Consider the following 26981-nt stretch of genomic DNA (forward strand, 5'->3'; position numbering starts at 1 on the left):
TTTATCTTTTGTAATATTTTTTTTTCGGTTCTTTTTTCTTTAACGCATCTGCGAGACTTTCGTTCGTATTGGTAATTAATCCATGTTTATATCGGCGAATCCAAGATTTATGTGTGTTCCGTTTATAATTATTTCTTAATTATTCAATGTCTTGCCAAGGATTAAAAAAAATAAAATGCTGGTGGTATTTGAACCTATGTATTCATAAATTTATGAACGTACAATGTATAAGTTTACTGATTTATACACCGAGATCTTGACCTGTAAACCCAAAAATTTTTTCAATTTTAGTAGAAGTTTTTTTCAGTAAAAGTTACTTGTATTTCTTTCAAAGGCGATCTAAGGGTTTATAGAGTATGTAATTAACAACCACAAGATTCAGACCAACAATAATAATTAAATATAAGTTTATAGGTAAGTATAAATTCGCTGAAGCATTCTCCGCAATACGTATCGACTACATTTTACAAATTTGATTACAACAATAAAATTTACTTCACATATATGAATTGAAAGAATCGAAACGACTTTTGTTTGTGCTAAGTATAATAATTATATCATGTAAGATTATGACATAAATAATATAAATGTCTGCTTGTAGATTCGTCATTCAATGATACCATTCAGGTACAATCAACAGAACTAAAAATCTTTATTTGAACAAAGCTGAACCCAGAAGCAATCAGGTTGGACCAGTTTAACGACTTCCGAGGGTAAACGCTATATTTAGAGCACGTAATGGTTGTGCAACTTGTGATACGATTAAAATTAAATATCTCGCGTCTCCGATCGTTAGTAGCGTTCAATCAGAGCAGTTACGATGTAAACTTTGACAAATTTGATCGCGAGAAGGACAAAAGTCAAGCACATCTGCGTCACAAGATCATCGATGATCGTCATGGTGAGCCAACTATCACAGTTGAGAGACATCGCCGAAGGGATCCTGGTTGCCTAATTCTGTTTCGTCTCGTTGTACTGCGTCAGGCATTTCTTGAAGTGCTTGGCGCAGAAGGGATACAATGTCGGATGATCGCACGTTCTGCAAGCCGCTGCGAGATGAGAGCAGCATCTCAGGCTTTCACGGCAACAGGAGGCCCACAAGTCGGGCCCGGCGGCGGCGCAATCGTAACAGAAACAGTCTCCTGCAATTCACATCGAGATGCAATTTAATGTCTAACGAGATTCAACGATTTCCCTAAAATTTCCTGTAAACCACTTCCTCGATTTCACCCGCGTCGATCTTTTATATCTTCATTCTTCTACCATTCAAACTCGCGATAAGCTTCCGCGTTTTAGCGAGGATGTTACACAAATGGGATATATCGGATTTATATTTCGCATTGTAACGTTCTCCGTAAGATCTGCTGGTTGCCAGGAAATGCATTCCGGTTTGCGATTCTCTAAACATTCCCGATGGAATGAGATTTAATTTGAGATTAGTAAGTATTTTCTTATACTTATTCTTGGAGAGCCTTTCATTGAGAGCAATTTAGAAATTCCCTCTAAAGAATTTAGTAAATATTTATAATCGATGTAATGTTCAAGGCAGATTATTAAAAGTTGTATTTGTTTTAGAAGAGCATCTCGTGTTCTATATATTTGCATTTTCTTATAACTTTTTTAGGACGACATTTAATTCAAAACTTGTTTTGCATTCAGTTGTGCAGTTAAAAAAACGACGTAACGCACGATTTGCTTCCCGATGCTCTCGCTATACCTATACTTTCTCTTAACTATTGTATATTTCGTATCGCCTTACATATGTCACATGGCGCACTTGCAAACCTATGACGTAAAAACGAACCATTGCGCGAATTATTGCAAAGAACGTAGAACAAGATGGAAAAGTTATACGACTTAAACATTTTCCGAGTGATATATCGCACGCGTACCATTTTTACTCGAGAACTGGTTGCACAACGAGACACGCATGTGCGGCAGTGACATTTGCGAGTTTTTCAATCGCATAATTATTATAAATTAAGAATAAAATTTAGTTTGTCTGATTGGAATTATCCCGGAGACAACGTATTGCATTATTTTAAAAATGCATTACTCGACATTAGCCTGACATAAATTCGATTGTGTAATTTTTAATAAGTAAATAGAGTAGATCAATATGCGTATAACATCGAATAAATAAACATGACATTTGTGAAATTTATACGTTCACCACATCCGCCTGGTTCAAAAGCATGTAAAGGCGGAATTGTATATTATAAAAAATGTATAAAATTCACAGAAATAATTATTAGAATATTAGACATAAGGTTCCGCTCGATGCATGATCTTTTTGGCGCATTCCGAAATATTTTAGTTGCAAATGTTTTCGCTCGTGCAACAGTTGATTCTTGAGAATTGCTGTATCTCGCGTGCGCTACTAATATACACATTACTCGAGAGTGCTTGAGTGTAACGTGTGTGTGTCACCTAGTTATAGTAATTAGACTTTCTCGAGCACTGGATGATGACAAAATGTAGTACGTTTCCGTGACGATCCGACGTTTGAATATTCGCCTTCCGACATTGCATTGAAATCTCGTGAAAACACGTAATGATCACCCGCGTGAGCTAAATTTTTCTTATTTAAACTCATTACGTCGGGAACTCGTTATGGAGAAAGGTGTGATGCGCGATGCAGGTCTAAAAATGCGGCTACGGCGCTCTCCTTTCTACGATCTTATTCATCTTGTGCGATCGTGTCATCTCCGGTGTGGAGATCGCTAGATAAATTCAAAAATCCGGAGATAGATTCTCAATTCGCTTCATTCGCGTTTGCCTGATCCACCTTTCGAAATTGGGCAACGCTCTGATATTTTGCTATAGCATCCTCGGTATTTCATCGGGATGCGAGGCGAGGCGTTAATGCCGCGCGCGGCGCGGCGAGTAAACGCTGCGTCGGCGAGCATAGCTCATCTGGGAGCGGCTATTGTCAAGGTCAGAATCCCTATTGTCAAAGAGAGCGAATAGCGATGTATTTTTTTTTTTCGTAATTGCGAGGAAACTCGCTAACGGGTACCGTGTGCGGATTGCAATGGGGTCAAACGTACATGTGATCCCGCCGACAAGTATACGAGAGGATTTACCTCGAGGACAGTCCACCGATCGCCGAGCCTCCGCCCTTCGACACTCCAGGCCCTCCTCGCCCATGGGACAGCTCGTGAACGACGCCTCGATAGTATTCTCACCGAGTATCGCGTCGATCTGAAAATATTTCATCATCATATCGCTACCTGGAGCGTGGAATTCCGTCGCGAATAACACGCTCGCCGCCTGTTACGAAACTCCATTTCAAACGTCGGCCATCAATTAACTCGCAAACGTCCGTCGGATTTAAAAAAAAATTCTTTATCGCGTTGCGTTCCCAATTGCTGATAGAAAGTTCGTGCCTCGGGAAAGTGTGCGTTTTTAATCGCACGCAGCTCGCAAAACTATTGTTCCGGCGTTCTCGCGAAAGATCTAAAATTAATTAAATCGAAAAATTGAGTTGAGAAAACGACAGACGAGATCGGTGGAAAAATTTGCGACTCGGACTCGCGTTTTAGCGAGAGAGACACCCCCGTGTTCGCGCATCCGCGTATACGTAAGAGGGTTCAACCCGTCGCGTCGCGAGGCACGTTTGTTATTACGGGCGACGTAATAGGACGCACCGGCGATTATTTCTCCTCGTATGCCACGCGCGTTTATTTCTCATGCGACGGTTGCATCACGGGACGATTCGCTCGGAATTGTAAATTCGACTCGCGGGTGGAGAGAACCGCGACAAGAAGACAGCCAGTTTCACTTCGGCACGAGGGTACCGAGTTTCCTATTTTCGGGTCTCGCGCGTCGCAAATGCCCTCGTGATTCTATCTTATTAGATTCCAAATGAGTCAAGCCGAAAACGGCAAGCACACCCTCGGCTCGATAATTTCATTAGAAGATTTTAATGCAAGATTCCGGAAGATTACACTGTTAAACTGTTGAGTATAATTTGACATCCATAATGTCAAATTATACTCAATTTGAGTCATTTTTAACCACTCCTACAGGCTGCCACTACCCAATATATCATTAATGTAACTAAAACAATGCAAACTTAATTAAACCAATGGAGTTATATAAGATAATAAATTTCAACACACGCGGTGGTTAAAAATAACAAGATGTTATTTGACTCAAGGTATATTGATTTAAATTTCATCCTTTAACATTTAACAGTGTATTATATAATATTATATAATAGAATGTACATATATATAAGCGAGTTTGCGTGATCCCGAACAATTATAAATATACCAACAATTTCGAAATAACTTTAGGAACCGAGTCCATCGTCCTCCGGCTTACCCGCTTGAACGCGCCCGGTTTGGAGAACATCTTCACCAGTTTCGCCAGCGCGTTCTCCGCCTGGATCTGTTCCGCGACGTCGGTGACGTTCGTGGACTCGCAGTGGATTCCGCGTGGCGGAGGAAACGCCAGCAGACCGAAGAGGAACGCGATCACCCACCGGCCGGAGATCATCGCGCGAGATGTAAAAAAAAGAGAGAGAGAGAGATAACGAGATAAAAAATTGAGACGAGCTCGCGCGTTCGATCCCGCGCGATTCGAAACAGACGACTGGTGGTGATCAGCTGGCCGGGAACTCGGTGCTCGTTGAGTATACCTGGTGGGGATCTCCCACATCGACGTAGAAAAGCATCGTCTCGTATACGCGGAATTTGCTCGGTCTGTGAAAATATAAGAACGCTTTATCCGACCGCGTAATGTAGGCGGACTGCAAATGCGTTTAATTTTCTTCATTATTATGCGATTATTGCGTAATTTCCCGTACATCGTTAATCGATGATTACACGAGGCTTTCGACATATTTTCATGAAAAAAAAAAAATATATAGAATGACTTGTAAACGAAGAAGGCTTGGCGACTGACTCATCATGTTCTCATCATGTCCTGTGTTCATCTTTCTCCGTGAAAATCTAATCTATTTAACAATCTGATTCAACAGATATTTAACAATGAATAATGTTTATATTTATACATTTATATTATTTACATTAGATATATAACATAAAACACTCGTTCTTTGCACACAGAACGGAATGAACAGGTGGAAAAAGAGCGTCCAAATTTTTCCCGTTTTCGTTCTCTTAATAATTCATTATTTAAAGATAACTTCGACCGAATTTCGATTAACTTAATTATCGATTAAATTATCAATTATTATAAGTTAATTTATTGAATGCAATACAACTATATATAGTCAATCAATATATTGAATGTTGGAGCGAACGGCAAAATATATGTATTGATTTTTTTTTCCACATTCGATCTGTCTGTAAAAATTCAGTAATGGTTTTCTCGTAAATTTTCTTTCAAGTTTTCTTAACCCTTAAATGCCACCCGGTCCAGCAGACCCCAGACCCTTTACAATGATATATTTTCAAATGTTCCCCCAAAAAATGGAGCTCATGCTCCCATCATTGATGATAGTTGAGTGATTGACCTACCCGGTTGTATACTTAGCAGTACTCAGTTTACTTAATTTTTTATACTATGTTGAAATTGAAATTTTAACAATATAAGCATTTTATTCTCTTTTCTAAGCCTTGAACAACATTGAAAATAATTTTCATAAATAAATATAAAAAAATCAATGAGTAAAAGGAGACATTTTTCATCTTCATGGGGTCTTTTAGACCCCATGTGTCATTTACGAGATTCTTGAGAAGTGTGGCATTTAAGGGTTAATACTTAGATAATAATTAATGACTTATTAATTATTAATAGGAATAATATAAGTTTTGTACGTAACAATTATTCGCTGACAAAGCAATATTAAAAAAATAATACTTGGTTAACAATTATATATTTATAATGTTATGAGAGAAAATATATAACATAAAATTATTTTATTACTCAAATAAATGATTAATTATAATTAATCTCGATATTAAAATTAACGAGTGACAAGGAAAAGTGGGCTTTGAGAGTCAAACGCGATTAATTGTGCGTGAGTTAAAGCTATGTAACATTTAATTAATAATTTAATTCACCCACAACTAACCGCGTTTGACTCTCAAAGCCCACTTTTCCTCGTTTCTCGTTATTTTATTAATACTATTTTATTTTAATTCTATATAAAAAGCATGAAATGAATATGGCTTATTCATACTCATATAGCTTAACTATAATTTATTTAATGTTATAGCAGCTTTTAGCGGACACATGAAAAACTTTGCAGGCAGTCGAAAGTAAAAATATGATATAATATTCACAATATTGTTATTTCGAATAATGTACGCACATAAACTACTGTAAATATCGATTATCTTTGAGAATGTTTAGCCATTATTGGAGAAATTACAGCTATGGGCCATCTTTTCCGTATGGCCATCATACCCGAGTTTACCCTAAGTGACCAATTGGTTTGATCAATTAAAAATATCAAATGTGATGTGCAAGACATACAGTTACCTACATAATTTTTCAAACAGTATTATTTTTATTTATTATTACCTTTTTATAAATAATTTTTTATTCATTTTTATTTATTTCTAATATTTTTAATTTTTTAATAATATTTAGTATTTTATTAATAGTCTGGAAGCTATTAATAAAATCATTTATGAAACTTTTTTGTTTTATAATTAACGAATAATTTATATAGTATTAGGTTTGATGTTGTTTGATATTTTTCGTAAAATATCTTTTATAAACGTACTAACATTGATTTATTACTCAGTATAGGAGATTATGCGAATGAATTGTTTCAACTGAATATTAATATCTATAATATTTTGTAGATATTATATGATAGTATCATTTTCTAATAGCGATACTTACATATATGTTAATAATAATTATAATCAATTATAATCGCGTTGTTTGACTTTAAATAGAAAACGCAAAATAATGACGTCGCATTTTACTAAACATTGTAAAAAACTTTACTTAAACAGTACTAATTACTGTATAGAATAAACGTTTCTGTTAACTTTTTATAATTGCATTACATTGCATATTTCCGTTTTATTTTCTACTTTATATATTTTTATTTCGTCTACTATACATATTATATATATTTATTAATTTTTCGGAATATAAAGATAAACCTTGTCTAGAGAGAGAGTTGCTTTTTAGTATAAATATTACAAAATATCTATACCTCGAGGTATAGATATTTTGTAATATTTATACTAAAAAGCAACTCTCTCTCTAGACAAGGTTTATCTTATATTTCATTTATTATCCACATATATATTAATTTTATTTATTTATCAGATTTTTATTACATTTATTTCTCTCTGTATATACTTTACTATAGTAACTAAAACTACTTTTATAATACAAATCTAAATAAATATATTACCGTTAAAATATAGCGAAATAATCTTTCAGATCAAGCATATTCCGTTTGTATTAATAATTTCAGTTATCAACACAATTTCAAATTCTTGTGACATATATGTATAACATATAATTTTTTGCCATATCTGTGAGTGGTAGTAAATTATGCATGTGCTTTATAATTTTTACTCTACTGTGTTTCTTTAAATATTTTTATAACTTTGTAGCTGAATATATTAAATTTATTATAAAATTGGCAATTATATAGTACAATTATAATATATACGTTAGACTAAATTCAATTTCTCTTATTAGCTTTGTGTGAATTTCTGAAATAATTTCTGAAATATATTTGTTCAAAAAATGTATTATAACTGTTTTAATTATAAGCTTAATTCTCAATAAGCTTTTCTTTCTTTTCAATCGTTTATAACTCAGGGACTCTGTGCGTTTCGATGTTTATTATCGAGAACGAAAAATTCTTAGTTCAAAATTTGATAAAAGACATCTATATCGACATGATCTTACAGCTAGTATTTAACGATAAATGTATTATACAAGTATTATCTAAGTGATTCGAAGAAGCACATTAACTGACGAAAACGACTTCTTAAAATTAACATATAAACACAAATATTCAAAAAAATGTGTAACGGTACGAGTCGAACATTTGCGTGAGGCACTGTGTATTTACATGACATATATGTATCTATTAAAACATCGAAGATTGACATTAGGAGCAATCCAGCAAGCGACACAAGTCTTGCTTTGTTCGTTACTCATTGCAAAATAGAAAAATAGGACGACGTTAGTGTCGACTTGTGTCGTTTGCTGGAGAGCTCCCATATTTTAGTCAGTATTCGGTGTTCTTTGGAGATAGTCGGACGGATCGAACGGCAATGACGCTGAACTATCCTTCATATTAACGGCTTTCGTGGCGATAGCGCATAATTAATTGCTGCAAAGAGCTTAATCAGCATGCAAGTGTAATACACATGGTAAGTCATTAAGAGCAATAATAATTAATTAGGTATTATATTTCGTTGAAGATACAAAGAAATATATAAAACGTAATTTAAGTAATTTCGACAGACAATAATACACGATGAAATTTAACTTTATTTCGTCGACATTACTTATACTCATGGATTGCAGTAAATTTTCATTTTAAATAATGTATTTTTTTAATCAGTCGACATATTTTGTTTCTTATCGCTGCTGCATAATGAAAACTGGAAAGTGAAAAATTTAATATAAATTTCGAAACGATTTTGATACACATAACGTTCCGAACGTAGAAAAAAATGTTAAACAAAAGACGAGATTATTATTGTTATTAACAAATAAATAGAGTTAACGGTCATGCGATAAAAAACGTTAATTACTTTCGTTCTTTGAAATAATTTGCATTATTTCCTATATTTTTTCCTTCAAGTATATTCAAGGCACAGAAATGATAAGCGAAAGGAATTCAACACTGCTATAACCGACAACTAAATAATTCAAATTCTACATATTATAACAATATATTTACGTTTTTCACTTCCAATGAAATATTCTATATAGCCAAATAAAAAATATACACACGTCGCGTTAGATGCGTAAAATTCTTCTCGAAAACTGAATAAAATAATTTTCTCTTAATTCTAAGAAAATATAAGAATAACAGAATAAATTAATTACGAGCACATCAAGATATACATCCAATATTCTATAAAAAAATATTCATAATTTTCCGCGAAGTAGGTCGTACATAATCGCCTTGATAAAAGTTGGAATTGTGTTTTTCCTATTCTTTTCTCCTCTGTTCCTTCAATTTTTCTATAAAAATTAATATTAAATTTCAATAACTTGTACTGCATTGTATTATTATTTGTTTTCTTTTTAACGAAAAATTACAGAAACCTAAAACGAGTATTGACATGGAATTCCCAAAATTGTTATTACATATCGGTTTAATATTGGCTACAGTCACGGACTTGTGTGTCGCTGATGATCCAAATCCAATACATCGTTTACCCATCAACTCAGGACCATTTGATTATAACCTTAGTCTGATTATTCCGGATCTCGAAAAAAGCAATACTTTTCACGGTGAAATCAGAGTCACTGTCACCATTTTTCGCGATTCGTTTAACATAAGCTTACACTCGCAAGGATTAGAAATAAATAAAACGGCGACAACGTTAACGACGAAAACGTTGATGAACAACACAATAACATATAAACCGACGGAACATACTTATGACCATGAAACGAATATATTATCGCTACATTTCAAACGGCAATTGTTTCGCGGCACATCTTACATCCTGAACATGAAGTTTGCTGGTAATTTCTCTCAGCCTGATCTTTTTGGGCTCGGTGGTGGTGGTTTTATAAAAATTCCGTACACAGACGAGGAAGAATACAAAAAATATAACAGGACGTAAGCAAATATTAAAAATATACTTTGTAACGTACGTACGTAAATGCTATTGTTGTTACCTTATTTATTTGTTACTTTTACTTATTACCTTTTTTTATTTACTACTTTCATCGTTATCGACTTACAACATATATAAAGCACGGCGAAACACAGTTTAAAATGTGTATCCATTTTATTATTAAAACCGTTTTCTAGTATGTAAGTATATTTACGATAAAGTATTTGCAAAAAGTGCATGCAACGTTTAAAAGAATATTTACTTTGGCTTAAAATGAAACGACAGCAGAGTACAACATTTCTGTTTCTACTCTCAACAAAATAATAATTACATACAATATAATAAACATATAATATATAAACAATAATATATAAACAATAACTAGTGTTCCTTAACTTCTCGTGTCCCACTCGCTATGAGTGGTAAGTTTGTGCTATGAGTGGTATTTTTGTCCTTATTTATAAAATTGTTTAAAATCACAGGTTGGCCGCAACATACTTCATGCCGAATAAAGCTAGACGAATGTTTCCATGTTGGGACGAGCCAGGGATAAATTCTTTATTCTATATCTCCGTGATGCATCATCAGAAATACATGGCATTGTCAAACTGGCCGATCCGAGAGCAGTACAACGTAGAAAATGACATGAAATGGACACACTTTGACCGCACTAATTTAGTGTCCGCTTATCACGTGGGAATTGTGATTGTATCAGATTTTGATCGCGTTAATAACACGGACCAGTCCGTTAATGTGTGGTGCAGATCGTCTTTGACATCGTCAGCAAGATTCGTGCAGAGCATTGCCGAACGGGTCACGCCGCTCTTGGAAAAATATACCGATAGAACCAAAGGGGTACCGAAAATAGATCACGTCATGATACCAGATTATAACACCGCCTCGATGGGAGATTGGGGAATCATCATTTACCGGTAATATTGATAACCAAAGAGATTTATTAATATGTACATGAATAAAAGAAATTAATATGAAGCTATTAGAACTGACGAATAACTTATAGCATTCAAATTTTGATAATTAAAAACGATAAAAAACACATGTGTATTTTATGGATATTTAAATTTCATTTATATATTTCCATTTTTAGGCTGTTTTAAAACAAATTAACGTATTTAATTGATGTGAATGTCACCCTTTCTTTCAATGATATATATATATATATATATATATATATATATAAACAAACACATTAGACTGCATGCTAACGATGAAAAAAAACTAGGCATAATCACATTTTGAATATTATATTATGTTTTGCCTTTTAGCGAATCAAAAGTTGTCTACGATGAAGGCAGAGATCCCACATTTCGGAGAAAAGAAGTGGCGTCGTTAGTAGCATATGAAATCGCACATCAGTGGTTCGGCAATTTCATCACCCCATTATGGTGGACTGACATGTGGTTAAATGAGGGATTTGCTGTGTATTTCCAGGCGTATTTCCTCGACAAGGTTGTTTAATATTACTAATGCAATAAATTGCTCGTTAAATAGAAAAGTTGGAAATGCACTTTATTCTCTAAGATCAAAATAACATCCATTAAATATTTCTATATTCTTATAAAATGTATCAGGACAAAGCTAAATAACTAATGACAATTCTTTAATTTAGAATTATAAAAAAGATTGTAACGCTGTTCTTTCCGCGAATAACTAGAGCGAAACATTTAATACTAATTTCTATTAAAATTCGAGAATATTATGTTCTCAGTACTTGTCTTCTCCCAAGCTCATATTAAAAATTTACTATTTTTAATCTTTTATGTTTCAACATTATTTTCATATTTGACGATACAATGATTATTATTGTAATAGTTTTATTAGAATTTAAACGTATTTTATTTTTTGCATCCATAACAATAAATATTTAACAAAAAAAATTTAACTTCTAGAATTTTTATATCTTGATTTTATCTTTGTATTCAGTAATGTACATTATCTTAAAAAATAATTAAAGTATAATCTTCTAAAAAAAAATTATATATACGTGAAACGGTTAACATTTGACATAAATAAATTACAATAAAAATTAAAATAGCGAAGTTATTAAAAGTGGCGTACAGGTAGGTTTGTATCCCTATAAATGCGAATTTTTCTTCGGATTTTTATATTCAGCCATATCAAAGGATTGTTTTCTGTTATAGTTGCAAATTGGATTTAAAGATTCGCGGTCAATGGACTTGTTCGTTACTGGAGCCATGCACCATGCTCTCTATCGAGATGCTGGCTTATTGGGTTCTGTTACATTGAACCTTTATGATGACGATACCTTGGATAACCAACTCTTAAACCAACTCTTTGTTGATCAAGTTCGTGAAAAAGGTACAATTATGTAAATAAAATGAAATTATCGTCCATGATTAGCTTAATGTAGAATAGCACGAAGACAGAGGTGGAACAGAAAGTGAATAGACAACAAATTTTCGTTTTGCGCAATATTTTATGTATAAAAGTATATAAAATATACTTTATAGGCATTATTAGTCGATATATTTTATGGCGTGTATTTTATCGTAGCTCCAGCTATATTGCGCATGTTACATCATGCAATGGGCGACAAGATATTTCAAAAGGGTATCGCCAAGTATTTCGCTACAAAGTAAGTATGAATGCGTACAATGTAATCTATTATAGTTATCACATATCGCAATATTAAATATCATAAGTATAATGTTTCTTGCGTTTACGTTGAAAAATATAAAACGTCACATCAGAGACATAAACTTGTGCGTTCAATATCCAATGCTATTCGATTAGAAGAGACCATACTTTATTCCTTAATTATAATTTGACTAACGATAAGCTAGTTTTAAATCATATTCTTAGTTTCTACATATGTATTAATTAAATTGTACATTAATGCTCACGTTTGATTTTTTAATAGTAAATAAATACATACGACGTATGTGTTATAAGCTAATGACAATGTCATATTTCAAATTTAGGCAATATTCGGCGGTCACTCCCGATGATTTCTGGAGGGCCATACAAAGTGCTAAAGACGAACCTTCTTACCCCCCTAGAGATCGATATTTTAATATCGGAATAAAAGAAGTGATGGATATGTGGATAGTCCAAAATCGTTATCCTGTGCTGAATGTAACGATGAATTACGAAACTGGTAATTACAAAACTGGTGAACTAGTAATAACACAAAAATGTTTCCACGCAACTGAAGGTACCAATAATAAATGGTGGATACCCATAACCTACACTGACGAGAGCCGTCGGAATTTTTCCAATACTATGCCCGTTTTTTGGTTAAAGCCAGACGAAACTCTTAGAATGCCAATTAATACTCTTGGTTGGATTATCGTCAATCTACAACAAACTGGTATAAATCAATAAATTTTACGCCTTTTTTTATCTATCTTATTTGCTTCATCAACACAAAAGTTTTACAATATATTCAAGTTCTTAATATATCTTTTTATTAAAAAGAAGCTTCAAAATTTATATAATTATAATATTCTTCGATACATTGGTGAATTACATTGATAATTCATTGGTGAAGTACATTGGTAATGTACATTTTTTTGTAACAATTGTAAGGTGCAAATTACATAAAATTGATTTATTACAATAATCAAAATGTCAGTATTTGAAAATATACCTTGATAATTTCAAACAAAAAGATCTAATAATAAATTTAATGGATAATTCGACAGCATACTGTCGTGTCTATTACGATACCGGAATTTACGAAAGAATCATACCTTTCTTGGGCTCTCAAGAACACACGAAAATACACGTTCTCAATCGTGCTCAAATTATCGATGATGCATATGCCTTTTTGCTCGAAGACCAACTAGAAAGCTCCATATTCAATTATCTTATAGCTTACTACACATTTGAGAGAGATTATGTGGCATGGCGTCCAATGTTCCGAATATTAGAACGGAATGAGAAGTACTTTTCACTGCCAGAGAGTAAAGGTTTCAAGGTATGTAATAACAGATTTTATAAAGATGAAAAAAATATTTGGCTCTTTAATTTGGCCAGTTCTGCATTTACACATTCATCGCTTTGTCATAAAGTCTGTCGCGGTCGGTTTTATAATCGCACAATCGTAGGAAACGTTTTAATTAACATTAATACGAATGGACGTTAGGGAAACTTAGGCGCAAGCTCACCAATAATCCTTGTGAATTCTAGTGAATGTTTTAACAATTAAGGCAACAATTACTAACGAAATATATATATATATATATATATATATATATATATATAATATATACATACATACATTGTATATATGAATCACGTCACTTCGCATGTACCCCAACAAACTAATATAAAATTCAATATTATCTCATGATTTCTAGTTATACATGGTACAAAACTTTAATGGGGTTCTTCAACATTTGGGATACGAAGAAAATCCTGATGATGACGATCTCACTAAGTTACTAAGGCTAGAGGCCACGAAATGGGCATGTACCGTCGGTCACGCGGAATGCAAAAGAAGCGCTGCCGTTAAATTAACCAAATATTTGGCGGATCCTGATACTCACAAGTAACTCGTTTTATGTGTGGTCATGATTATCTTATATTTTATATTTGTGCGTGTGTTTTGCGTATGCGCGCGCACGTATGCATATGAATGTAATCGATTCCTTTTATTTCTTCGAGTCGTCGAAATCAGACAGTCTCTTTATTGTTTTTTCTTAATTTTTATTCTTGTTTTAATACATAAAATAAATATGCGAAACAAGTAAAAATATTGTATTGTATATAATAACAAGAGACGTTATCGATGGATTCATCTTTCATTTATTTATTCATTCACTGTGTTCACACGTAGTCTTATGGTCACGTGGCAAATATAGAGTGACAGAACAGCGCACGACAGACACTTAATTTTGCAAAATAAGATTTACCTAACAGAACGGAAAAAAATATAAAACACTTGATAAAATAAAACGTCGGCTATATGAAATGCATGTACCTCGATTTTCCATACACACATATGTATTTTAGGATTCCATACTGGTGGAGAGATTGGACGTACTGCTTTGGTTTGGCGGTAGCTAATAAGACTACTTGGGATAAAATGATGGAACGATATGTGCTAACATCACCTAATGACGATCTTTTGAGAAACTTGAATTGTGCTGAAAATCCTGATATCATTATCAACTTTTTGAATATTACAGCATCGAATACTACATTATTTAAGGATCTGGACCATGTATTTATCTTCAATGTAATTCTTGAAAAACATGCACGCAACGATTTGGTCCTTGACTACATATTAGCAAATTTTGATAATATAAAACCCAGGTAATACATATCTCTTTACAAATATACATTCTATTTTTTTTAAATAAATTTATCTTATACATTAATTATATAAATATATTATTTTGTTCTTACAGATTACTTTCTGCAACACAAACGTTATATACTGTATATCAGAATGTTTATTCTAACGAACAATTGTCCAAGGTAGATTTTATGATTCTAGAATTCATATTTATATTTTTCTATTGATAATCCTTTAACTGTAGCGCGCTTAAAATCAAACGTTCATCGTGTTTGGAATTATAGATTAATGCAACTTTACATAATTAAATTAATATTTATAATTTATTTTGTTCATATTTTTGGGCTATATATTTGTATCTTATAAAGCTGTGTTTGAAATTGAGAAATACTAGCGCATGGTTTAGAACTAAATTTTTATAATATGGTAATTAAATCTAAGAATATTACTGTGTTGTGAATTGATAATAATTGAGTACTGAATATTAATATACATGTACATATAAGTATATGTGTGATGTATGCCTTCTTTAATAAATAATAGATTTTCGTGGATGTTAATGTATATATTTTCTGCAAATAGAAGACAATTTTATATATATACTTCTACAGTTAAGGGATTAAATGTATTTATATGCATACCATGCACTATTAGTGTTATGTCAAATGAAAAATTATACTTTATAAGATCGTTGTATAAGAATAAATTACTACTTATTATTGATAAACATCCTCAACTAACCTGTTTCAGGTGAACACATTTGCGGGAAAATATTTCCATCAAGATCGAGACGCTTTGGCACGAGTTACATTTATGATACAAACGCGTAGAAATAAACTTAAAGCGTCCGTAGATATTTTTACAAAACGATTTGGAAAAAGTCAAACTTTAATTGATCAATTACAAAAATTAGATTATGATGAAGAAGACGTCAATAGTGGGTTGATCAATCAAGACGTTGCGTCTGTTACAATCACGATGGATCAAGACCTATCTGCATAATTTTTCAAACAATACTATTTTTATTTATTATTACTGCTTTGTAAATAATTTTTTAATCATTGTTAATTATTTCTAATATTTTTATAATACTTAGTATTTTATTAATAGTCTGGAAGCTATTGATAAAATTTTCTGTGACAATGTTGTTCTGTAATTAAATATATTTATATGTCATATTATATTGTTATACTGTTATAATATGACATATTACTGTTCTGTAATTAAAAAATAATTTATAGAGTATTAGATTTGATGCTGTTTGATATTCTTCGTAAAATATCTTTTATAAACGCACTTTAGTTTTATTACATTTGATATAGAGCTCATGCGGATAAATTTTTTAAATTAAATTTATAATACTTTGTAGACATTATGTAATAGTATTATTTGCTAATAATGTACTTAAATTTTAATTATAATTATAATTATAATCGTTGCTAGACTTTGAATAAAAGACATGAAATAATGACGTCGCATTGTGCTAAAAACTTTATTTAAACAGTATTTATTACTGTATAGAATAAAAATTTCTGTTCATTCTTCAAAGTTTAATATTATTTACAATCCCCATTTTCATCATTTTATTTATTGCATATATTTTTGTCTACATTATATAATTAATTTTTTTGAATATATAAAGTATCAAGTATGAATATTTTGTATCACTTTTATAGATCACTCATGTTACAATCGCAATATTGAAAGGCTTTATTTCCAACCTTTATACTAAAGGGCACAACTTGACAAGGTATATATTTTATAATCACAGATTTCATATTTATCGGATTTTTATTAAATTTATTTTTCTCCGTGTATGCTTTATATTTATGTACTATAGTTAGCTCAAACTACTTGTACCGTACGAATCTAAATTAATACATAATCTATTAGCGTTAAAATATCGAAATAATATATTTCAGATCAAGTATACATATATCGTTTGTATTAATATGTTTTAAAAAAAATTAATATTAGTATGATTTCAGTGATTAATATAATTTTTATTTCTTGTGACATATATAAAATATATTTTATTGCCATTTGATTAGTAGCAAATTACGTATGTGCTTTATAATTTTTACATTACTGTGTTTCTTTAAATATTTTTATAACACTTTTTAGCTGAATATACTAAATTTAATATAAAATTGACAATTATAAAATACACCTTGGACTAATTGTAATTTTAATTCCTCATAGTAAATTTCTGAAATCAAATAGCTATGATTTGAAGATTATAATTTATACATTATAAATATATTTTTTGAAAAAGTATATTAAAATTGTTTTAATTATAAGCTTAATTTTTAATAAGCTTTTTATTTTCAATCGTTTATAACTCAGGAACTATATGCACCTCAATGTTATCGAGAAGGAAAAATTCAACATTTGGTAAAATACATCTACTATATGGACATGATCTTACAGAATTTAATGATAAATATATTATTCATGTATTATCTGACTCAAAGAAGTGCAACTGACGAAAACGACTTTTCAATATTAACATATGAACAAACACATATTTATGATCTACGATCTTCCTGCGGATATTTTTATTCGCAAATTTTTACAAAGAAATATGTAACAATATTACGAGTCTATTCCGTGAGGCACTGTATTTACGCGACATATCTATCAAAACATCAGAGATTGACATTGTAGCCAGTATTCGGTGATCTTTCGAGATGGCAAAACGGCATTTTCGCTGATCTGTCTCTGATAATAACGACTTTTGTGACGACAACGCATAATTAACTGCTGCACAGAACTGTATTTTAATCAGCACGTATAATATACAAAGTAAGTTAAAAAAACAATAATAATTATTTATTTATCTTTCGTTGAAGATATATATAGAAATATATAAAACGTTATAGAAATAACAATTTTAAAAGGCGAAATAATATAGTCCTCTTGATAAAAGTTGGAATTATCTTTCTTCTCTCTTTCTTTTCTCTATTCTTTCGTTTTCGTATAAAAATTAATATTAAATTTCATTAACTTGTACTGCATTGCATTATTATTTTTCTTTTTAACGAAAAATTACAGACACCTAAAGCGAGTATACATGGAATTCCCAAAATTGTTATTACATAACGATCATATATTGGTCGTAGTCACCATCTCCTGTATCGCTGATGATTCAGAAATCATCCATCGTTTACCCAACAACACAATACCAGTTATATATAACATCAGTTTGATCCCACATCTCGAAAAAGGCAACACTACTTTTCACGGTGAAACCAGTGTTATCATCGATATTTTACTTACACATCGTCAAAAATAAGCTTACACTCGCAAGAATTAGAAATAAATAAAGCGGCGACAACGCTGATTAACGGCACTATAATCTATAAACCGAAGGAACATATTTATAACAATGAAACGAATATATTGACGCTACATTTCAACGAAGTATTGTGGAGCGGTATTTACATTTTAAAAATGCAGTTTGTTGGTAATTTTCCTAAGGGTGATTTTCCAAAAAATGGCTTTATGAAAATTCTGTACACAGACCAAAAAGGAGACAACACGTAAGTAAATATTGAAAATATTAAAAATATACTTATAACATAAACGTTATTTATCACTGCCCTTATTTATTACTTTTGCTTATTACCTTCTTTTACTTATTACTTTCATCGTTATCAATCTATAACACATAGAACTCGACAAAAACATCTACGTAATTATTAAAATTTCTATTTTCCAGTATGTAAGTATAATATTTGCAAGAAGTGCATGTATTTCTGTTTCTACTCTCAACAAAATAATTATTATACATATAATATAATAAGAAACAATAACTGGTGATCTCTAAATTCTTATGTTCTACTCGCCATGAGTGGTGAATTTGTCGTTATTTAAACAATTTTATTAAATTACAGATTGGCCGCAATATATATATATAATATATAGAATAAAAATGGACTTGTACAGTTTTTTATAAGAACGAAATATATACATATATATATATATATATACATATCGTTCATATATATCGTTCTTATTAAAAACTGTGCAGGTCCATTTTTATTCACGTCGTTATTTAGAAAAAATGCACTATAGTGACACTAGTCTCAATTTCAGTGAAAACTAGTGGCACCTAATGTGGACTGGCAACTAGTAAACTAATGGTCCACTGTTGCGCACACTTGAGGATCACTATTAGATCGATAACTACTAAATATATTTATAACTACTAAATATATTATCGATACTACTAAATATATTTATTTATGCTTTTTTATAAATTTGAATATAGATTCTCATATTGGAAAAGGTGAGTTTAAAAAAAAAGACACAATTAATTAAAATTAAATATTCTCGGCTATGTGAGAATATTACGAGAATCACGATCTTACACGAAAGGGCCCGAAGGTACCCGTATTCTTATGAATTTGGTACTTTATTAATGTCACGTGTACAAGAATACTTTCTGAGTGTGGGGCCCACGGACCCATCCAGTAGCCTCGAGAAACTCATCTCTACCTATAACATAAGAAAGAATGCACGGAATTAAAAATCTAAACGAAACAAAGTTAAATTATAAAATATATACTATCAAAAATGAAAATAAATGTATAAATATATGTAAATATTATAAATATATATGTATAAATAAACAATTTAAAATTTTATCAAGTAATTATATAGTTTACGTGTATACAGAAAAAATAAAAGTAATTTTAATTTTAATTTTGATATAATTTTGGCAAATTTTATCCTTTAATAAAATAAAACAATAAAAAGATAAAGAGACAAAAATCATCTGTTCGCTCTCTTTCGACCCGATAGCTTTCGCTCGGCAATTTTAATTTACGTAGGATTCGTACAAGATGCCTTTGATGATGAGCTGAATGAGCCGATCGTTTTTCGCCGAGGTGGTCGGATGCGCGGGGTCGGCGCTCTTCCTGTCGCCCGGCAGAAACTTCTCTACCAAAGAGTGAACCTCGCGGAAACATTGCATTGCGGAGAGATTGAGTTTTGATTATTCATGGAACGTATAATCGTCTTCTGATAATGAAGTCATTTTACAAAAATACATTTTGGTTTCTGCAAAATAATTGTGATCATTCGAATTACGATAGGTTTGTCGAGATACAGAGAAAATTTGAAAAATTCATAATATAACGTTTACGATTTTATAATCGGATATGATATTATGGAAAAACATGTAATTGTCGCACACTTAACACTTAGGAAGAGTCATATTAACACGAGGAAACTAAAATGATGTAAAATTAATATATCAAATTCGTTGGACTATCAAACTAAAACCTTTGATTTTTAACTTTCTATCTTTAAAAAAAAAACTTTGCACAAACTAAGCAATACGTATTACAAAAATGATATTTGATTCTGAAAAATATTGAAGTTGCCGCGAATATTACTAGCAATTTAACATGATATTACCGTATCGCTAATAGATATTACTAATACCTGGGAATTATGAAATCGCTTCAGGAATTTACCTCCTGGTTTCAAGTTTCGCGTGCTATAATATAATGCGGGAAAATAAAACGCAGACGAAAGATTGCTTAGCGATATTTATATTCAGAGTGGCCCGCAGCGAGAGAGAAGTCTAGGCTCTAGATCAACGTCTCAGCATCCAACCACCCACTTATGCGATAATCAGGGCACGTCTGCGGGTACACTGGCCCCGTAGTGCAACGAACTTTCGAGGAAGTGCTATTTCGTGCATTCCATATATGCATATCATTACTGAGTTTCGTAATCGTGGATTTTACAACAAACGGAAGTCCGCGCGCAAATCGAATTGTTGCAGCAACGATTGTTAATGCGTACATGAACAACGCATACTTTCTTAAAAATTTCATGACGTCCGTATTTTTGCTTCGAAACGATTTCACAATGTACAAAGTACAAACTGACGAAATTATGGAATGCGGAAAAATTCAACATAACGTCAGCGATTTTTCAGGTTATTTAAGTTAGAACCACTGAGGAATCGCGTTAGTCACATCAAGTGAAACTGTAAGAACAACACGATGTTTTCGCACTGAGGATTAGTGAGTAAACTTTTCTGACATATGTTATATATGACATATTATATTTATTTAATATTTTTATGAGTTTTTAATTTCTGGAATTAGAAATTTTAATAATAAAGTCATATGTCATCACCGTTAGACAGAAATTTTGTAAAAATCAATACGTAATAAAACGTTTATTTCTTTTCTGCATTTTACTTTTCCTCTAATTCGATTTTTATACTAATAAAATAATATTCCATAGTAAATCCATAAATATGTAATCTCTCTCCCAATAATTTTAAATTATTAAGTAAATAAATAATTTAGGGAACAAATTTCTGCCATATCGAATATCTATTCAAGAACAATCTGCATAAAATTTCCTTAATTATTTTTTTTCAGTTCTTAGCAGTGATGACAATCTCACTAGCAAGTATTTCACTTGCCAACGTCCTCGTTCAACCCGGATATAAACATCAATACGATAGCAATCGACGCTATTTGCAAGATCAGTCTGCTCCGCAGTACTGGACACAGTCTCCGATTGAACAATATCGCGCGGAACAATTACCGGACCAGGAATCGACGCAATATCGTCCGGGAGTTCAAACAGTGTATCCCTATGAATCGAATCAAGCCGATGCTCGTTCGCATGTGTTAAGCTATCCACATCGTCCACCGTACCACCATTATTTACCGAGGTCACACCATGTGCATTTCGCAAGAATAGGAGGTCATGGATATGTACGGCCCTCGGTGTATGGATATGTCGGCCATCCTCAATCTTTGGTAAGTGCTCATTATTCTATTACTTGATCTGAGAAAATAGTATAAGTATAAGTATAATGTTTTATTAACTTAACATTCGCAATATTTTATTTATATTACTATCATTTCATTGAAAGTTCAAATTTTATTTAATTTGATAATTTTAAGTGTAATATTCAATTCAAAACACCTGTATGTAACACCTAGCAATTTGCTTATGCGACAAATATGTACGTCACTGTATTATTGACAAACAGTTTTCGTTAAAGTTAATTATATAACACAAACGCTAATATTTGTCGTGTTTTTGTACAGAAATTGATCATGTAAGTTACTGAATATTTCTATTTCATAAGAATAATATTTCTCCAGATGGTACACAACCGAAGGAAAAGATCGGATCCTGCAAGCACTGAATCCAGTAAATCTGAGGTCGTTGCACATGACAATGATGTGGCCGCGAAGTCGCCCTCAACTGACGCCAAGCATTCTACAACCATCGACTCGTTACTTCCAGAACATGAGCCTACTGATACTACTGGTAAATATTTCATAGAACAAGATTAAAATTTGACATCTTCAAATAATAACCTAAATGCACCGCTTATCTTAAAAGTCGTGTAACTTCTTTCTTATACGAGTTCCAATGAGACACAAACGTAAAAAAATCAATTAACCGGTATTCACATAGTCGGTTCTTATATTTAAGACCATCTTAAGTACAATCTTAAGATGTCATTAACCAATCACAGAGCCGTATTATCATCTTAAGACATTAAAATCAATTATTTATTACTCGACTACCTGGCTTAAATTATATATAAGTGCACAACGTTTCGGCTCACGGTTAGAGCCCTTATCAAGTGCCGTCTGAAATATGAACATCGCGATGTAACACAATAAAAAATATATAAATTGGAAATTAGTCATAAAAACAGAGAGCGTTACCTAATCGTCAATAAGACTCGTCATATATTAGTCAAGACCTCCTTTCGTTCATGGGAATGTCCCAGCATTATCACAAAGCGCAAACTACGGGAAATCACTCATTATAAAACCAATATACAGAGAAAGAGATGTGACAATCAATGATGATGATTAATGATGATGATTTTGAGATTCGGGTTTTCCTTCGGTATGTAGATGATATTTTTGCCATAGTGCCGAAGAATGCGGTCAATGTGATGCTTGACGTCTTTAATAATTATCACCCCCGTTTACAGTTCACCTTCGAAACTGAGGTTGATAACTCTATACCTTTTCTTGATACATTAGTCATAAGAGATGGTGAGAGGCTAATTACGAACTGGTACAGAAAGCCGACCTTTTCGGGACGATATATAAATTACTTCTCCAATCATCCACACAAATATAAAAACACCATTACTAACTTGGTTGACCGTGCTGTTTTGTTATCTGACGATCGGTTCCACCATACAAATGTCAAAATTGTTAAAGACATTTTTATAAATAATTGTTTTCCGACCAAGTTAGTGAATAAACAGATACACAATAGATTATTGCAATTGAAGAACAGAAAAGATAGTGGCGATCTCTCAGACGTTTCTTTTGACGCGCGTAAACATATAGCGATCCCGTATATTAAGGGCTTAAGCGAGGGCATACGTCGTACCTTAAAAAATGTCGGACTCGGTGTATTATACACTATTCCGAAGAAGCTTAACACAGTTATCAAAAGGAGTAAGGATAGATTGATGAAGAATAGGGAAACCAACATTGTTTATCAGATTGAATGTGATGACTGTGAGGCTTCTTATATAGGGCAAACTAAGAGACATCTTGAGACTAGAATCAAGGAGCATTGTAATGATATTAAAAAGCATTTCAGCAATCACTCAGTTGTAAGTAAACACAGATTACACAATAACCATAATTTTAATTGGTCTGATCCTAAGATTTTACACAAGGAGTGTAATACGAAAAAGAGAGAGATAGCTGAAATGTTCTTTATAAAGAAACACAACAACATTATTAATCTTCAGAGAGATACAGATAATCTAAACGAAGTTTATGACGGCGTCATCTCGTCAGTTTAATTGTTTATTTTGTTACTTTCTTGTGGCAACCTTTTGACTCCTTGATTCTTTTCCCTTGTTAGTGTTCAGTCTCCCGAGTTCTTCCACTCGCATAACATCGCTTATCGGAGAGTCTCAAACTCAAGATGCTAGTTGGTGGAATTTTTATATTCAAGACACGTAAGAATTGATTGTCACATCTCTTTCTCTGTATATCGGTTTTATATGAGTAATTTCCCGTAGTTTGCGCTTTGTGATAATGCTGGGACATTCCCATGAACGAAAGGAGGTCTTGACTAATATATGACGAGTCTTATTGACAATTAGGTAACGCTCTCTGTTTTTATGACTAATTTCCAATTTATATATTTTTTATTGTGTTACATCGCGATGTTCATATTTAAGACGGCACTTGATAAGAGCTCTAACCGTGAGCCGAAACGTTGTGCACTTATATATAATTTAAACCAGGTAGTCGAGTAATAAATAATTGATTTTGTTTTAACCACTGGCGGATTAAGTTTTCTTTATCTTAAGACATTACTTAAGACGGTTTTGAAATAAGATCTGATTATGAATACCGGCCAATGTATCGATATTAGTACGAATTCGCTTGAATGTAAACTGTTCAATTACAGATAAGCGTGTGGAGAACCGTCAGATCAGGAATGACTACATAACAAATCCACGTTCATTCGGTTTATACAACATTACTTTAATGATATAAATACATATTCAGAAGTTATTTTGGATAAAGAATACATAATAATCCTTGACAAAGTGGAGCATTGTATACTGAAGCATTGTATACTGGATTATTGTATACTGGAGCTTTGTACATAGTTGTGTAGTTTCCCTCCGGCTCCTTCTCAACACATGGCAAAGTATGATTAATCAGTATTATACAATCAACACTGTGAAAGAAACGCCAAATTGGTTTAGAGAACTTCACACGCTGCTGAACAAACCACAATATATTAGGCCTTTGCCTCAGGTAAAGATTCTAGCTTTAATATAATTCATTTTATGTGCTTAAAAAATTTTATTTTTGTCCGATCTATTGAAATTTAATGGATTATTACGACCGAAACGATATGGATGCTCAAATATTTTTCAATTAAAATTTAAAAATTTAATTAAAATATTATCAGAAACTTTGCATTTGTCTCCATTAATACCAACAAAAATAATTACATGTTGATAAAATTAAAAATAACATAATAAAGCATATATGCATTATGTATGTTACAGGAAATCATAAATATGAACATGATCAGCATGGCAGAGCCAAGCCATCAGGACAAGACATTACAACGTCCTTTTTACTCTGAAATGACACCGAAACCTTACCAATATGCCGATACGGCGGCAACACCTACTTCTGTAGAATCTCAACCACCTTTCGTTACCTATGTGCAAAATCCATACAGAAGTAACGAGAAATTATCGGCAACCAATGAGATTGTCGGTGCGCCATATGACACATTATATTGACAATTTATATTATTATCCGAATGATTGGGACGATGGAGAGAGACTTGAGGATTACTTTATCGGGTTCAAGGCGGAGCCGGAGGGAAACTACACAACTATGTACAAAGCTCCAGTATACAATAATCCAGTATACAATGCTTCAGTATACAATGCTCCACTATGTCAAAGATTATTATGTATTCTTTATCCTAAATAACTTCTGAATATGTATTTATATCATTAAAGTGAGCAAATATATAGTATAAAGCATAATATAAAGTGAATACCCAGATAACAAAATGCCCGCAAATTGAGCTCACGACGCGTGCACATCGTGCGGATAATTTGCACGGCGTGAACTCAAGGTGATTGGTGCTAGACAGATGTGTCCTCAATTGATGCTCATATATAACTCGCACGCGTGAGTTCTGCATGCGTGCGAATCATATGAGCATCAATTGCTCTTACATATACATACATATATATTAATTTTTATGCGAAAAAAAGCGATAAAAATGCGGCTGAATCGATAAAACTCGAATCTTTATTAATGAATGTTCATACAATGAGATCTCACAGCAGAAACGAAATTTATATTGTTTTCATACAAAAATATATCTCTCTAATACTACTACCACACTAATGCGGCTCGCGCGCGGCTTAAACGGTAAAAAGTAGAAAATATCATGCACGCTATACTGATGTATACACATGTCGTGAAACTGTGCGGGAACTGCGCGATTTTCCATGCCTTTCACACTTGAGAGCAGTCTATTAAACGGACGCTCTCGCCAAGGTAACGAGCGTACGAAAATCTTCAGGGATAAATAAAAGAAAAAAGGAGAGAAAGAAACAAGGGGGCGGAGGAGAGAAAACAAACGAGTATAAAATTACGAAATATTAAATATCTCTGCGCGTTAACAAACTAAACGTTGCTTAACGTGTTATTTGTACATTTTGTGCTAAATTCGACGGCGTGTCTCGCAGGAAACCTGTCTTTTTTATAAAGAAAATGAAAGAAAAAAGAAAAAGAAAGTACGAGCCTAATAAAGGTAATATTCGTGGTATAAAAAACTATCAATTATAGCATATTTTGACAATTGGCAAATCAAGGAGTTTGAGACAATAGAAAAACACTATGAGATAAAAAGAAAAAAACAAAAAATATAAAATAATAAAAAAATATTAAATAATAAATAAAAAATATTAAAAAAATAAAAACAAGAACAAGAAAGGAGATCAGACACTCACCACCTCCACGCTGGTTCATCTTGGGTAACGCTAAGGGCTCAGTCACAATGAGAAAAATAAGGAATAAGATAAAGGAATAAGGAATAAGGCATGTTGCATCTCACTTTAATGTACGTGTACTAAAGTGAGATGCGACATTCCTTTATTCCTTATTCCTTTATCTTATTCCTTATTTTTCTCATTGTGACTGAGCCTTAAGAGTGGGTATACTATGTATAATATGTGTACGTTTTATACCACCAATATTACCTTTATAGGCTCGTAGCTTAAAAACTAATATATTTTGAGGGTTGTGCGGATTTGAACTTTTCATCGGCATCACACAAACTACAGTTTTCCGTAGTTTTCGTCGATTTTAACGGTGGCCACTTTTTTCATATAATTAGTGCGTGGTCCTTTAACATTTCCT

The 26981-nt window shown here is 32.3% G+C and overlaps 3 protein-coding genes across 3 annotated transcripts; 2 read left to right on the plus strand and 1 right to left on the minus strand.

Moving 5' to 3' along the window:
- Window positions 1-182: 182 nt before the first annotated feature.
- LOC139812587 (uncharacterized) lies at window positions 183-4613 on the minus strand. Its single transcript, XM_071777517.1, has 3 exons — window positions 4330-4613; window positions 3087-3204; window positions 183-1142 (listed from the first exon to the last, which is right to left on the minus strand). Exons 1-3 carry the CDS (start codon window positions 4501-4503, stop codon window positions 952-954), a joined length of 483 nt encoding a protein of 160 aa, XP_071633618.1. The 5' UTR covers window positions 4504-4613; the 3' UTR covers window positions 183-951.
- Window positions 4614-9230: 4617 nt separating this feature from the next.
- LOC139813767 (aminopeptidase N-like) lies at window positions 9231-16289 on the plus strand. The gene is made up of 11 exons (XM_071779464.1): window positions 9231-9757; window positions 10238-10687; window positions 11042-11225; window positions 11918-12095; window positions 12291-12372; window positions 12719-13107; window positions 13442-13716; window positions 14099-14289; window positions 14754-15056; window positions 15152-15221; window positions 15790-16289. Exons 1-11 carry the CDS (start codon window positions 9252-9254, stop codon window positions 16039-16041), a joined length of 2880 nt encoding a protein of 959 aa, XP_071635565.1. The 5' UTR covers window positions 9231-9251; the 3' UTR covers window positions 16042-16289.
- A 4633-nt stretch (window positions 16290-20922) lies between these two features.
- Window positions 20923-26975, plus strand: LOC139813492 (uncharacterized). The gene is made up of 5 exons (XM_071779004.1): window positions 20923-20976; window positions 21447-21833; window positions 22185-22353; window positions 24487-24842; window positions 25100-26975. Exons 1-4 carry the CDS (start codon window positions 20923-20925, stop codon window positions 24573-24575), a joined length of 699 nt encoding a protein of 232 aa, XP_071635105.1. The 3' UTR covers window positions 24576-24842; window positions 25100-26975.
- Window positions 26976-26981: the final 6 nt, after the last annotated feature.

The sequence above is a fragment of the Temnothorax longispinosus genome, chromosome 5, assembly GCF_030848805.1.
Source record: "Temnothorax longispinosus isolate EJ_2023e chromosome 5, Tlon_JGU_v1, whole genome shotgun sequence".
Classification (NCBI taxonomy): Eukaryota; Metazoa; Arthropoda; class Insecta; order Hymenoptera; family Formicidae; genus Temnothorax; species Temnothorax longispinosus.